Below are 13,759 nucleotides of genomic sequence, written 5' to 3'. Positions count from 1 at the left end.
GAAAGGTGGGGCAGAAGTGTTAGCAGACTCTCAGAAATTTCCACTATTTTAATTTTCTTAGAATCAGAAAAAAAATCCCACAGTCATATCATTTTGGTTCATTTTCATTTTTCACTGACAGCACAATGAACATACATTACACTCTTCATTCCTTCTTTTCTCATTCCTAACTGACGCTTAATTTTGTGTTCAACTCCAAATGAATGATTCACGATGAATCAACTCTGCCAATAATCATACCCCTCTGTCACTTTGCCAGATAATCTCCCAGCCTCCCTTCGAGTTGGAGGTGACCACACAACAGTTTCTGACCAATGAGACATACAGGAAAACTTTGTTAGGGGTCTCCTGAAAGATTTTTATTTTCTTAATCAAAAGAGTAGGTGAAGCTGGCCCCTTTTCCCTGTCTTGAATGTGAGTCTCTTCTGACTACAAAACAGAGAGGAGGAAAAGTTCACACTCCAAGTATGGCGGAAAAGAGGGAACAAAACGCGTCTGGGTCCTTGATGACATCACTGAGCAACCAAACCAATCCAGTAATCCACTGCCTCTGAGGAGAAGAAAACCTATGTGTTTAAACTACTGTCTAAGGTTTTCTGTTTCTACCTGTAATAGAAAATATATCCAACTGATAAATGCTTTCTGAGAACACACCATTTGTCCTTTAGAGTAAGAAGCATTTGCAAATAAGATGTACAAGGAGTTTTAAAATGTAACATAAAAAAGCAATGCATTCTTTCGAAGTCTTTGGACTAATCAGGTTTTCTTTGGGATCTATTAAATGTATGTCTGCCTTAATTTCCCTCTAGATTGCCAACTTCCTGTGGCCAGGGATCTTCTCTGTTCTACATATGGGCCTAGGCACTTTTGCATGTTCAAATTAGCTTGCTGATAGATTCTACTTCTAGATGTCCTATCATCTACTATCATCTACTTCTAGATGTCCTCTAGGTATTTGAATTCATCAAGAACAAAGACCCCACAGACTTAAAACTTTTTTTTCCCACAGAAGTGAGTATGCAGGTAAAACAAACAAAGGGATAGTTCACTGTCTTACGTTCACATTCTCTGACATCCAAGTTGAACTGCTGTAATGCTCCCAAGGTGAGCTGCCTTACTTCAGCTTCCAGCAAAAGTTGCATCAAGGATGTGGCTAAATGCTTGCAAGCTGACATACACGCTGTTTGAGCCACCTTTCCCTGAAATACATGAGTGTACATCATAACATTAATGGATTAAAATGAAATTCCAAAAATTAAAATCATTTCTTTTTCAATTAGGAGTGTCTGTAAGATTTTCTTCATCATAATACTGTTAATATTATTTCCTCCAAATAATAATTGGAATTAATAGCATTCAAATAATATTGGAATTAATAGCACTGATGGCAATCATCCTAAATATTAGCTTCATCGCGATCAGTCATGTAGCTGTAACATGAAGATAAAACTCATACAGCCCAGATATTTATTTAAGAAGCACTTTTTTAAATCAACAACAGATAAACAATATTCAAAATCCTAAACCAAGAAGAAATTTTTCCACAGAGAACTAATTTCAAACAGTCCTTTCTAAAACAATCACAAAATTAAAAAAAAAAAACAAATGTAAACAATAATCCCTAACTTATCTAGAAACCAGTCTTCACTGCTTTATGCTTTAATATATAGAAAATGAAAAGAATGCAAAAGTTTTCCTGAAAAAATAATTACAAGGATGAATTGTTTTCTTACAAAATGAATAATGAATTTTATTAACATAAATTCTAAGCTAATTTTTATTGATATTAAAATTAATACCTTACTGCCTTCTCTAAAGTATTCAAACACTTTATATTGAGTGAATCGCATCTTAGGCTCAGGTCAAAGTCATATTTAATACAAGATATATTCACATTTTTCCAGCTACACATCCATTTTATTTCTGTTATTCATCATCACTATTCTGAAAAACAGGGTGACGTGTCTTAAGAAGTCTGAGTTCTCGAATTAGACAGTGGATCCTTCTTTTTTGAAATTGTGAAATATTTCAACCATACAGAAAGATATATAGAATTACACAATAAACACTTAAGTATTGACTAAGCATTACAAATATAGTTTAAGCCCCTGGCTGACCTCATTAATCATTTTCCTACCTCTCCCCACAGGTGACCATTATTGGTGTTACTTATACCATTTGTATTTGTTTTAAATTTGTTTTAACTATTATGATATTTGTCTCTCTCTGTCTGCCTTATTTAACTTAGCATAATACCCTCTAGATCCATCCATGTTGTTGCAGATGGTAAGGTGTCACTCTTTTCTGTGGCTGAGTAATAGTGTATTGTGTATGTGTACCACATCTTCTTTATCCAATATGATCGCACTTATATGTGGAATCTAAGGAACAAAATAAACAAACAAACAAAACAGACTCACAGATGCAGAGAACAAAGCAATGGTTGCCAGATGGGAGATGATATTGGGGGGCTGGATGAAAAAGGTCAAGGGATGAAGAAGTACAATTGGTAGTTACAAAATAGTCACAGGGATGTAAAGTACAGCATAGGAAATATAGTAACTAATATTGTAATAACTATGCATGGTGCCAGGTGGGTACTAGACATATTGGGAAGATAACTTTGTAAATTATGTAAATGTCTAAGCACTATGCTGTATACCTGAAACTAATATAAAGTATATTGAATGTCAACTGAAATTTTTAAAAAATTGTTATAAAACTTAAAAAATACTACTATGATAAGAATATATATGACAAGAAATATATTACTTTATGTATGTTGAAACTTTTACAATATCATATGGTATGTTGTTTTGCAACTTGCTTTTTTGGTTCAATATTATGTGAAGCTTTTTTAATGTAATGCATGTGGAGGTAGTTTATTCCTTTAATTATTCTATAGTATTCCATTTTAGTATACCACAATTTATTTGTCCATTCTTCTGTTGTTGGAGATGTAGGTTGCTCCTATTTTTTATTTTTATTTTTGGACTATTATAAGTAAAGTAGACCATAGAATAATGTAGGTCTAGTAAGAATTCATGAAAATTCCAGATTCTTACTACAGTGTCCTTTTGTATCTTCCCCCACCCCTCCGATATGTTTCACCAGGCCAGCGAGTATCTGTTCCTCTTCTACAAAAAAGGAGATAGTATCATCCATTGCTTCTTATACAAAGATACAATTAAACACAATTAAGACAAATGTGTAGAAATCTTACAAACTCCTTGAAAGAAACATGTTCTGTAAAGAATGCTGTCCTTTCACACCAACTTTCTCTTTTGCTTTTGGCTGCCTGAGTAACAATACTTCCTGGCTTAGGTTTTGGTGTGTCAAATTTTACGTCTCTAACTAAAGTTATTTCATGAGTTATTTCACTTTGAAATAGAGAAAGTTCAGACACAGAAACTGATCTAGCAAGGCAAGTAATTGCAAAACTGCCCAGAGAGAACAGAAAGCCACCCTATAAGTTGCTCCCTCTCTCAGTGTTCCTGGGCCTCTGCTGCCTGACCTCTAGCCTGACCTCTACTGTAGGCATCTCCTTTATTATAGATCTTGTACTTCTGCCTGTTCTCTGGAACTTGAGTTTTTGGATTGATGAAAACTATAAATCCACATTTCCAAGAAGCTCAATGAACACAAAGTAGGACACCACACACACATCAATGAACATTATAATCAAATTGCTAAAAAAATCAATTGCCAGAGAAAGGCCTAGGTGGAGTATATTACATAAATGTACCTGTTATTGATTTCAAATTTATTTCTGTTGTAGATGGCAAACATAGTTGATGTAATTTTACTTCTTCTGAATTTATTGAGAGTTGTTTTATGGCCCAGAACATGCTCTAGCTTAATGAATGCTCCATGTTCATTGGGAAAATAATGCAGCTGTTGGTGGTGGAATATCCTAGAAATGTCAATTAAGTTGTTTGCCATTGTTCTATATCCTTACTAATATTCCATCTACTAGTTTTATCAGTTACTGAAAGGAATGTTAAAATAACCAACTATAATTGTAAATTTGTCTATTTATTCTTTCAGCTCTGTCAACTTTATTCATGCATTTTGAAGATATGTTATGGAGTGCAGACACATTTAGACTGAAATGTCTTGATGAATTGGCCCTTTTATCATTATGAAACGTCAGTCTTTATCCTGAGAATATTCCTTCTTCTCAGGTCTACTTTACCTGATATTAATATAGAAACTCAACTTTCTTATGATTAGCGTTTGTATTATATATCTTAGTCCTTCCTATTACTTTTAGCCTCTCTGTGTCTTTATAAAGTGAGTTTCTTATAGGCAGAATATAGTTGGATAATTCTATTTTATCCAGAATAATAAATCTGTCATTTATTCAGAGTGCTTATATCATGTAATTATATTTAATATAATTAACAATATGGTTGGATTTAAATCTATGACCTGGATCTTCGTCTTTGTCCAATCTGCTCTATATTTTTCCTGCCTTCTCTTGAATTAAATTAATATTTTTATGATTCTATTTTATCTCCACTTTTGCTACATTAGCTATATATTACTAGCTATATCTCCTTGTTTTACACATTCAGTGGTTGCTCTAGGCTTTACAATATGTGTTAACCTATCAGTCCACCTTCAAATAATACTGTACGATTTCATATATGAGAAGAATATCCTTCCATTCACTCATTCCATGTGACTTTTTTCATATATTTTACTTCTTAACTTTATATGTCAACTTGACTGGGTCATGGGATGACCAGATACCTGATTAAACATTATTTCTGGGTATCACTGTGAGGTGTTTTCGAAAAGAGACTGGCATTTGAATTGCTGGACTGAGTAAAGCAGATGGCCCTTCCCAATGAGGGTGGACATCATCAAATCCATTAGGGCCATGAATAGGACAAAAGGCAGTCCTAGAAGGTTGAATTCACCCTCTGACTGACTGCTTGAGCTGGGACATCAATCTTCTCCTGCTATGGGTGCTCCTGGTTCTCAAGCTTTCAGACTCAGACTGAAAAGACCATACCATCAGCTCTCTGGCTCTCATGCCTTCAAACTGTACCACTGGCTTTCCTGGGTTTCCAGCTAGCAGATGGCAGATTGAGGGACTTCCCAGCCTTCATAATTGAGTGAGCCAGTACCTTATCAGTAAGTCAATCAATATCTATCTATCTATCTATCTATCTATCTATCTATCTATCTATCTATCTATCTATCTATCATCTATCATCTGTCTTCTAGTAGTTCTGTTTCTCTGGAGCACCCTAATAGAGACTAATTAGCTATATCTCCTTGTTTTATACATTTAGTGATTGCTCTAGGCTTTACAATATGCATCTTTAACTTATTACAGTCTACCCCTCAAATAATATTATACTATTTCATACATTTGAATAGTATCTTTCCATTCACCCCTTCTATGTGATTGTTTTCATATATTTTATTTCTTTATAAGTAATGAATATCAATAGCATCATTATATCATTATTTTTGGTATCAAATTTCCATTATCTAATATATTTTAAAATGAGAAAAAATTCTTTCATATTTCCCACATTTTTAATTTTTGGAGTCTTTATTCCTCTATGTACATCTAAATTTCCATTTCTGCCTGTAAAATTTGTTTTAACACTTCTTGAAAATTAGGTCTTCTAGCAACAAATTCTCTCAGCTTTTGATTATCTGAGAAAGTATTTCATCTTTATTGCTTGCTAGGTATAAGACTCCATTGTGACAGTTGTTTGCTATTCTTGTATCATATTTAAAAAGTTGTTTCTTCTGGCCTGAACGTTTTCTGGTAAAAAAGAAGTATGCAGTCATTTCATCACTGTTTCTCTGTATGTAATGTGTCTTTTGGTCCCTCTGGTTGCTTCTAACATTTTTTCTTTATTATTGTTTTTCAGCAATTTGATTATGATGTACATTGGGGTGTGTGTGTGTGTGTGTGTGTGTGTGTGTGTGTCTTGCCCTGCTTGGTGTTCATTGAGCTTCTTGGAAATGTGGGTTTAAAGTTTTTATCAAATTTAAAATATTTGCAGTCATTATTTCTTCAAACACTTTTCCTCTTCTTTTTTCTCCTCTCTTAGGAAGCCAATTAGACATATGTGACACTTCTTGATATTGCCCCAGATATAACTGATGTTCTCTAAAATTTTCCCCCATTTGGATAGTTTCCATTGCTCAGTCTTTTAAATCTTCTAATCTTATCTTCTAAAGTTGCTAATTTTTGCTACTAATCCAATTCAGTATATTTATCATTTCTGATATATTTTTATCTTTAGACTTTCCATTTGATTCATTTTTATAACATCTATTTCTCTCTTTATATTTACATTTATCTATAAATCTTGAACTCATTGAACATGTGTGTGGGGGGGCAGTTTTAAAGCATTTATCTGCTAATTCTGCCACCTCTGCCATTTCTGCAACTTTTTCTATGGACTAATTATTTTCCTTGCTATGGATCACATTGTTCTGTTTCTTGTGACATCTAGTAAATTTTTATTGAACACTAGATATTATGAATGTTAGGTTGTTGAGTGTCTCTATTTTGTTGAATTTCTTTAAAGAGTGTTGACTTTTGTTATGGCAAGTGGTTCAGTTTCTTTTGAAAATTTGTGGTTTTTTAGTATGTGCTTTTATCTAGGGATGAAAATCATCTTTTCTCTATGGTTACTTTAGGCCTAGTACTAACGTAACTTTAGACCCACTACTAAACCATTCTTTTGGTGGCTTTACTGAATGAATGCTTCAAGAATTGAGTGGAGTCTTTCCCTTCTTACAGGCTGAAATTTTAACATCTCCCTTCCTTGTGTGAGTTCTGGCAATTGTACTCAGCTTCTGTACCCTGGCGTTGTTTTTACTCTGACCTCACAGATTTTTCCTACACATGAACAGCTTAGTATTCAGCCAAACCTTCAAAGGGATCCCAGTGCAGATTTCTGGTGCTATTCTTCAAACTACCTTCACATCTCAAAACTGCTTCCTTATAAGTGTCGGCAACCTCCTCTCCAAGTTCCAATCTTTGTCTTCTTAACAATACTACCATGCTGTGCTTGGGTTACCTTGGGTACCCTACCTCTACCACAATTTGCAAAGCACTTGTAGAGGCAGATTGCTAGGGCTAAATTTCATTTGTTTTCCTTCTTTCAGAGACCTCAGCCCTGCACTGCCTGCTGTCCAATATCTGAACACAGTTGTATCATTTACTTTGTCTGGTATTCCAAATGTTTGTGATTGAGAGTAAATCTGGTACCAATTATTTCAACATAGCCAGCAGTAAGCATCTTACCTAGACTTTTGGAAGACATGTTTTGCTGGGTACTGAATTGTATATTGACAGTTTTCTTTTACTTTTGGAATTTTAGAAGTTTCATTCTATTGGCTTCCATTGTTAGTCTGAGAAGTCATCCATCATTTTTATTATTTTTCTCTTGAACATGTTTTAGCTCCGTAGCTGTTTTAAGCTTTTTCTTTATATTTTAATATTTATATGCATATGTATACTCATAGTTTTCTTTGCATTTCTCCTGCATGGGCTTGCTAAGCTTCCAGAATCTGTGAATTGATGCCTTTCCTCAGATATTGAAAATTCTCAAGCAATATTTCTTTAAGTAGTGTTTCTATACCATTCTTAATCACTCTTCTTCTGGGACTCCAGGTACATATATGGTTACTACTTCCAATTGTGTTCCATCTTTCTTTTGTGCTCCATTCCATCTTTTAAATTGAAAATAAAATTTTTATTGTTTTTGTCTTGATATGTGTTTAAATTAGGTGTTTTCTATAGACCTGTCTTTGAGTTCACTAATCTTGACTTCTGCTTAAAATTTCACCTAATGAGCTTTTCATTACAGATTTTGCATTTTGCTTTTCTAGACTACACATTTCATTCTTAATGTCTATTCAAATAATTCATCTTTGCTTTTGTATTTTGTCCATTCTTTCCTGTTTTCTTTAACACATTAATCACAGTTATTTTGAAATCTTTGTTTGCTGGCATAAATACCTGGATTACCTGATGATCTAGTTCTATGATTATTTTAACTTTTGATTATAGGTCAGTTTTTTCTGCTTATTAGCATGTTAAGAAACTGTTTTATATGTTTTTCATTGCAGATAAGATGCTATGGAGGCTCTCGATTATCTTATCTTCCTCAATAGAGTTTGAGTTTTATTCAGGCAGGCCATTAAATTATTAGTGGAGCACGTTGATTTTGTCGCGCTTGTTTTTAAAGTTACAGTGGGTCCATTTTAGTTTTGTCATACTCTTAGGAACTTGTCCTTAATCCCTGAAAATGGCTTTACTGATATTTAAACTGAAAGGCCATGGTATTCATCAGGGCTCTCTATGGGTCCAATTCTGAAATGTCTCTGACTATGCAACTTCTAGAGTATTTGCTCATATTCCAGCAGCTGTTGTCTTCTAAAGCCCCAAAGTGTGCCCTATTCATTTGTAGCCTAGAAATCAGCCAAGGACTGAAGAAGAATTTTATAAACACAGTTTTTTGGGTTCTTTCTCTGTCTTTCTTTCTACGTATTTTGGTATCCTATTCCTCTAAAATCTATTCTTATTGATACTCAAGCATTGATCTCTTCGTTTTTTTATTTTTTTTCTATTTTTGGATAATACACTCATTTTATATTTTCTCTAGTTTTTACAGTTTATACTAGAGGATAAGTCTGATAGAATGCCATCACAACTAGAACCCTAAAAGAATCTGTTGAATTCACTAATTTATATTATACCAGAAAGAAAACTATAATAACCATTTAAATAATTTCTCCCTGGTCAATAATCTTATATGCCCTAGTCTTGATTTCCATTATTAGCTTTGCAAACATTTTTGCATTATAAAGAAAATGCAGACGTATATGTGTCTTTTGAACTCAAATTTACAATAAAGAATAAAGGGTATAGCCAATTAATCAGTACTTTAAAAACAACAATAACACCACTAGCAAATACTTAACTTGCATGTTTTACTGCCATAGACCAAAACAGTGTCAGAAAAACAAATGAAAAAAATATAAAAGTAAACAGAGAAATCACGTATGTGGTCTAATAAAAACCGACATACATACCAAGTACCATTCCCTAGACACTGACTTTAATCTTTGTCTTGGTTTCATCATCTGCAAAATAGATTATTATTATTATGGTTAAATAAAAATAATTCCTATGTAGCATTGACCGCAGTACCTGGCTTATATTAAATAGTCAGTAAATGTCTTATTTGTATATTTTTTATTCCTATGACCCTAATATGGAAAACAGTTAAAAATCACTGGATTTAGTCACTTAAAATGTAAGTATTTTATGAGTACATAATATTTTACTAACCATTTGTCCCTTTTATAGAGTCATGCAATTTTCTTCTTTTAAACCGAAAAATTCTGTCATGCAAAAAAGTGGAAAGTGTACTTCCTGTTCTGAAGCAAATCAAGTATAACATGCAATTAAGTGCTAAATTGAGCAGAATAAACTCTAGGTGGAATATGATTTTAGAAGAAAAGGTTATGAGGCCAAAATAGTCAGGGAAGGCTTCACAAAAATGGTAGGACTTGATGCGTAACCTTCATTACATCCCAAAAACAACACCATAAAAATAATTGCAAGTGCCTTACAATTCGAAATAAGGTAATATAAAGCACTCTACAAACAACAACAATCACAACTACAGAAACCTACATAGAATGAGTCCTCATAATGAGAAATAAAAACTCTTCCTTTCCCTTTCCTCAGCTCCCGTTCAGGTTAAAGGTCAACTTCATCAAGTCATCTCATTAACACAGAAATGTCTTTGAAGGTATGCCGTCTTTGCCATGCTTGACATTTCACCAGAGTACAACCAAGATGCCAAAGAATCAGATTCAAATATTAATGAGCAAAAGGTCATGATGAGGTAATCTCCAAAGTTCTATTAGTTCCTGTGTTTTTGACCCTATCCAATTCCCTCTCCCTTTCTCCAGTCCTCTCTTACTGCATAAGTTTACAGTCACTGGCTTAGTTTCAAGATATACCCTCTAGACTGTAATTCCACTTGAAGTACAATTTAAGTGGAGGTCTCCTGGATGCCAGATCCCCCATCCACCGGTGATCTGTAGAGGTATAAAGTTCAAATAAAAAGAAGAGAAAGAATCAGCTAAAAACCACAACTAATATTGATTTCTAATTCTTACAACAAATAAAAGGAAAAAAGAAAAATAGGAAAAATAAAAAAGAAACCATCTCTCTCTTTCAAACTTTCCAATAAGCTATTTAATAATGTGACAAAGCAGAGCATATTAAAATATTAACCAAAGCTTCCAGGAAAACCTCTATAATCTCAATTGTTTATTCAAGACCTTCACAAACCTCATAAAAAATTAAGTGGGCTTGGAAAAAACACACCACAGCCATAGGAGAGAGTTTACAAAACACAATGGTACAGACGCCTGACTGTCTGCCAGCCAGTCGCTTTTAACTTCCACATACAACATATTACTCAGTTCCTAACTGGTCAATACCCTAAATAAGAGCATTTCTCCTCCCAAACACCTCATTAGCCTGAGTTTCTTTTTTACTTTTTTGAGCTAACATATCCTGTAGGTGTTTCGGTTCATTATTTTCTGCCAATAACTAATGCTTCATTTCAGAATATCTAAAACCTTAGGTTCTCTGAGACAAATCATTTAAGATCTTCTTTACAATAAATTAATTAGCTCTCCAATGAGTCTCACTATGGGAGAACAGTGCATGGGAAGTAGTAGTGAAAACAAGATACAACTAGAGTGGAAGTGAAACAGAGACAAGAGCAAGGACTTTAGTTCACATTAACTTAGGTTCAAATTCTGGCCCTATCACTTATGTGACCTTTAGGTCCCTTGGGTATTCTTGGTTAGACTCAGCTTCCTTATCAGTAAAATGAAGATGTCAGCAACCTTGCAGAAATTGTATGCAATAAATGAGATAACATAAGAAAGAGCCCTGTACAGTGTCTGGCACATAGTAGGGGCCCAATGAGGGGTAGGTACTTTATTATAAAATGTTCCTGTCATTTTGAGGAGCACTGCCTATAGCTTAAGAATATTTTTAATGAAAATTTATTGTGTCCCAGGCAGAATCAAATATTCCACATTTCTTAAAAAGTGGCTAGAGAGAAATTCAACATACAAATTTTAATGTGAGCTGAACTCAGTCAACTTTCACAAACCTAGAAATCTACTCTGAGTTAATCACATTGTAGGAAATTGAACATAAAATATGGTTAGACAAATGCTCTTAAACCATCTAGATCCCAAGGAAACATGCTGCATACTCTCCCCATCCCCATCTTTTCCTCTTTTGAATGTCCTACAGGAGCTGTAAAAGAGGAAACTTTTCATCATAGTATCTGTGTGAAAGCACCAAAATATGTTAACAATTAGAGAAGAGGAAACCTGAAAGACGGCCTTGTTAATTAAGGAACTTGCTATCAAAGAACTCATTAAAAGGTAATGAAACCAAATGGCTATTAAAATAAATACCCAATGAATAAAGGTTGTCTGGCTAACGGCCCCTCAATACAGCTTTTTACAAACACTCCTAATAGTAAAAACCCAGAAAAAGATGAAAAGCCACAACAATGCTAAAACCAAGATTGATGAAACCAGAAATGAAATTATCCTAAATAGAAGGCAGAAGCTGGATTAAGAAAAACCTTCCTAGAATTCAGAATATGGGACATCAAACATTCTTGAAAAGTCCTCTACCATATACCCGCTGTTCTCAGACCCTGGGAATTGCGTACCATAGAGGAAAGCGGTGGTTCCTTTCTATACTTTGCTACTCCTAACCATTCGGTTAGAATACAGTTCTCCCTTTTTCCTAGCAAATCTCTCACCTATTCTCTGCCACCTGGCTTCTTTCTTACCTAAATAGAACCTGCAAATATTACAGAGATGGCATAAAGTTATGGTTGAAAGGAAACTGATGGAACATATTGGAATCTCAGAGGTATAGTCCCTGGAGAAAAGGAAGAAAAAAATCTGAAGGATCTCTGTAACAGGCCATGCTAGAAATTGACCATTTACATTGTACTACGCCAAGTTCAGAACATTTTCAGAACACCAGACTGTTAATAGGAGGAAGATACCACATACACTGAAATATATATTTGCAGAATATATTAGTTGTCTACTCATTACCCAGGCTCCCTTCTACCTTAACAAAACAATCCTTGGCAATATAAACAGAATATTTACATTCCTCAACCGCTTGTCATATACGGAAGGCAAATTATCTGAAAGTAGAAATGTCTGCAGAAGCCCTTTTGCCTGGTCTTTCCTTCTTTCTGCTGCCAAAATACGTATGTGATGGCTAGAATTCTAGCAGCTACCTTGGAATCGTGAGGAAAAGGTCAAGACAATGACAGAGACGTCAGCCCTGACTTTCTTGAGCCTCTGAGCTAGTATCGTTTCGAGAGTTGTTATTACATGAGAAAATACACCCTTCCATAGGGATGGAAGCTACTGAAGCTGGTTACCTGTTATTGTTGACAAGAGATAAGCACATGAAAGCCAACAGACTCAGGAAGTCAGCAGAGAGATGTACACATCATTAGGCACAGATAGTCTGGGTAAATGATACGACTGCCATAAAATGGGGCAGAGAAAAGGATGCAAGACTGGCTACCGACCTTGTTTTTGACAAGTATGCAGTCTGTATACATCCTCTATGTCTGCAGTCAAGTAAGGGGGGAGTAAAATACCAGCACATGACCTGAGTAAAAATACTGCCGAACAGAGGAAAAAGCACAGCATCTGTGATAATTCATTTTATGTGTCAATTTGACTGGGTCATGGGGTGCTCAGATATTCAGTCAAACATTATACAGAGTATGTCTGTGAGAGAAGTTTTCGATGAATCAGTAAACTGAGCAAAGAGATTCTCCTCCCTAATGTAGGTGGGCCCCATACAATCAGTTGAAGGCAGGACTGGAACAAAAACGTCGACCCTCCTGTAAGTAAGAAGGAATTCTTCCTCACCTGAAACTAATATAAAATAATACTGAATGTCAACTGTAATTGAAAAAATAAAATAATTATTTATTAGTTTAAATAAAATACTTATAGTAAGTACACCTCAAAATGTTTGTGCTTTCTAAAAGCTTTCTTCTTTTTAAAAAGAAGAAAGAACTCTTACTGCTTAACTGCCTTGAGCCAGACATCAGTCTTTTCCAGCCTTCAGACTTAAACTGAAATATGGCTCTTACTTAGTCTTGAGCTTTCACACTCGAACTTAACACCAACTTCCTTGGTGTCCAGCTTGCTGACTCCTTGAGACTCCTAGGTCTATTAATGTATATTATAAAGGGCTCACGCAATTATACACACATGTAATTATACACACACACACACACACACACACACCACTTATTGATTCTGTTTCTCTGGAGAATCCTGACTAATAATAGCATTCAAAAAACTCAAAAGATTATCAAGCCTCAGAAAATTGTGTATTAATGGATTAAAAGAAAATTGTGTATTAATGGATTAAAAGGAAATTTTAAAGTAACTTTGTTTTTTTAATTAGTTTCAGGTATACAAAACAACGTAATAGACATTTACACCCCTCACAAAGTGATAACCCCCTCCCCCAATCTAATACCCCCCTGACATCGTATATAGCTGTTACAGGTCCACTGACTCTATTCCCTATACTGTACTCCACATCCTGTGACTATATATATATTAAATTATATAATAGTTGACATACAGTATTATTCAGTTTCAGTTTCTTTGG

General features: G+C 34.5%; 1 protein-coding gene across 1 annotated transcript in view; it reads right to left on the bottom strand.

The window, feature by feature from the left end:
* EXOC6B (exocyst complex component 6B) overlaps positions 1 to 13,759 on the bottom strand; it is a 583,153-nt gene that overhangs the window by 189,271 nt on the left and 380,123 nt on the right. The window contains exon 19 of the mRNA XM_081069629.1: positions 1,058 to 1,199. Within this exon, the coding sequence (XP_080925755.1) occupies positions 1,058 to 1,199 (142 nt within the window). The remainder of the gene's footprint in view (positions 1 to 1,057; positions 1,200 to 13,759) is intronic.

Source organism: Rhinolophus hipposideros, assembly GCF_964194185.1.
Source record: "Rhinolophus hipposideros genome assembly, chromosome: 12".
NCBI lineage: Eukaryota > Metazoa > Chordata > Mammalia > Chiroptera > Rhinolophidae > Rhinolophus > Rhinolophus hipposideros.
The sequence above is the reverse complement of the archived record's forward strand: the minus strand, read 5'-3'. Positions and strand labels throughout refer to the sequence as shown.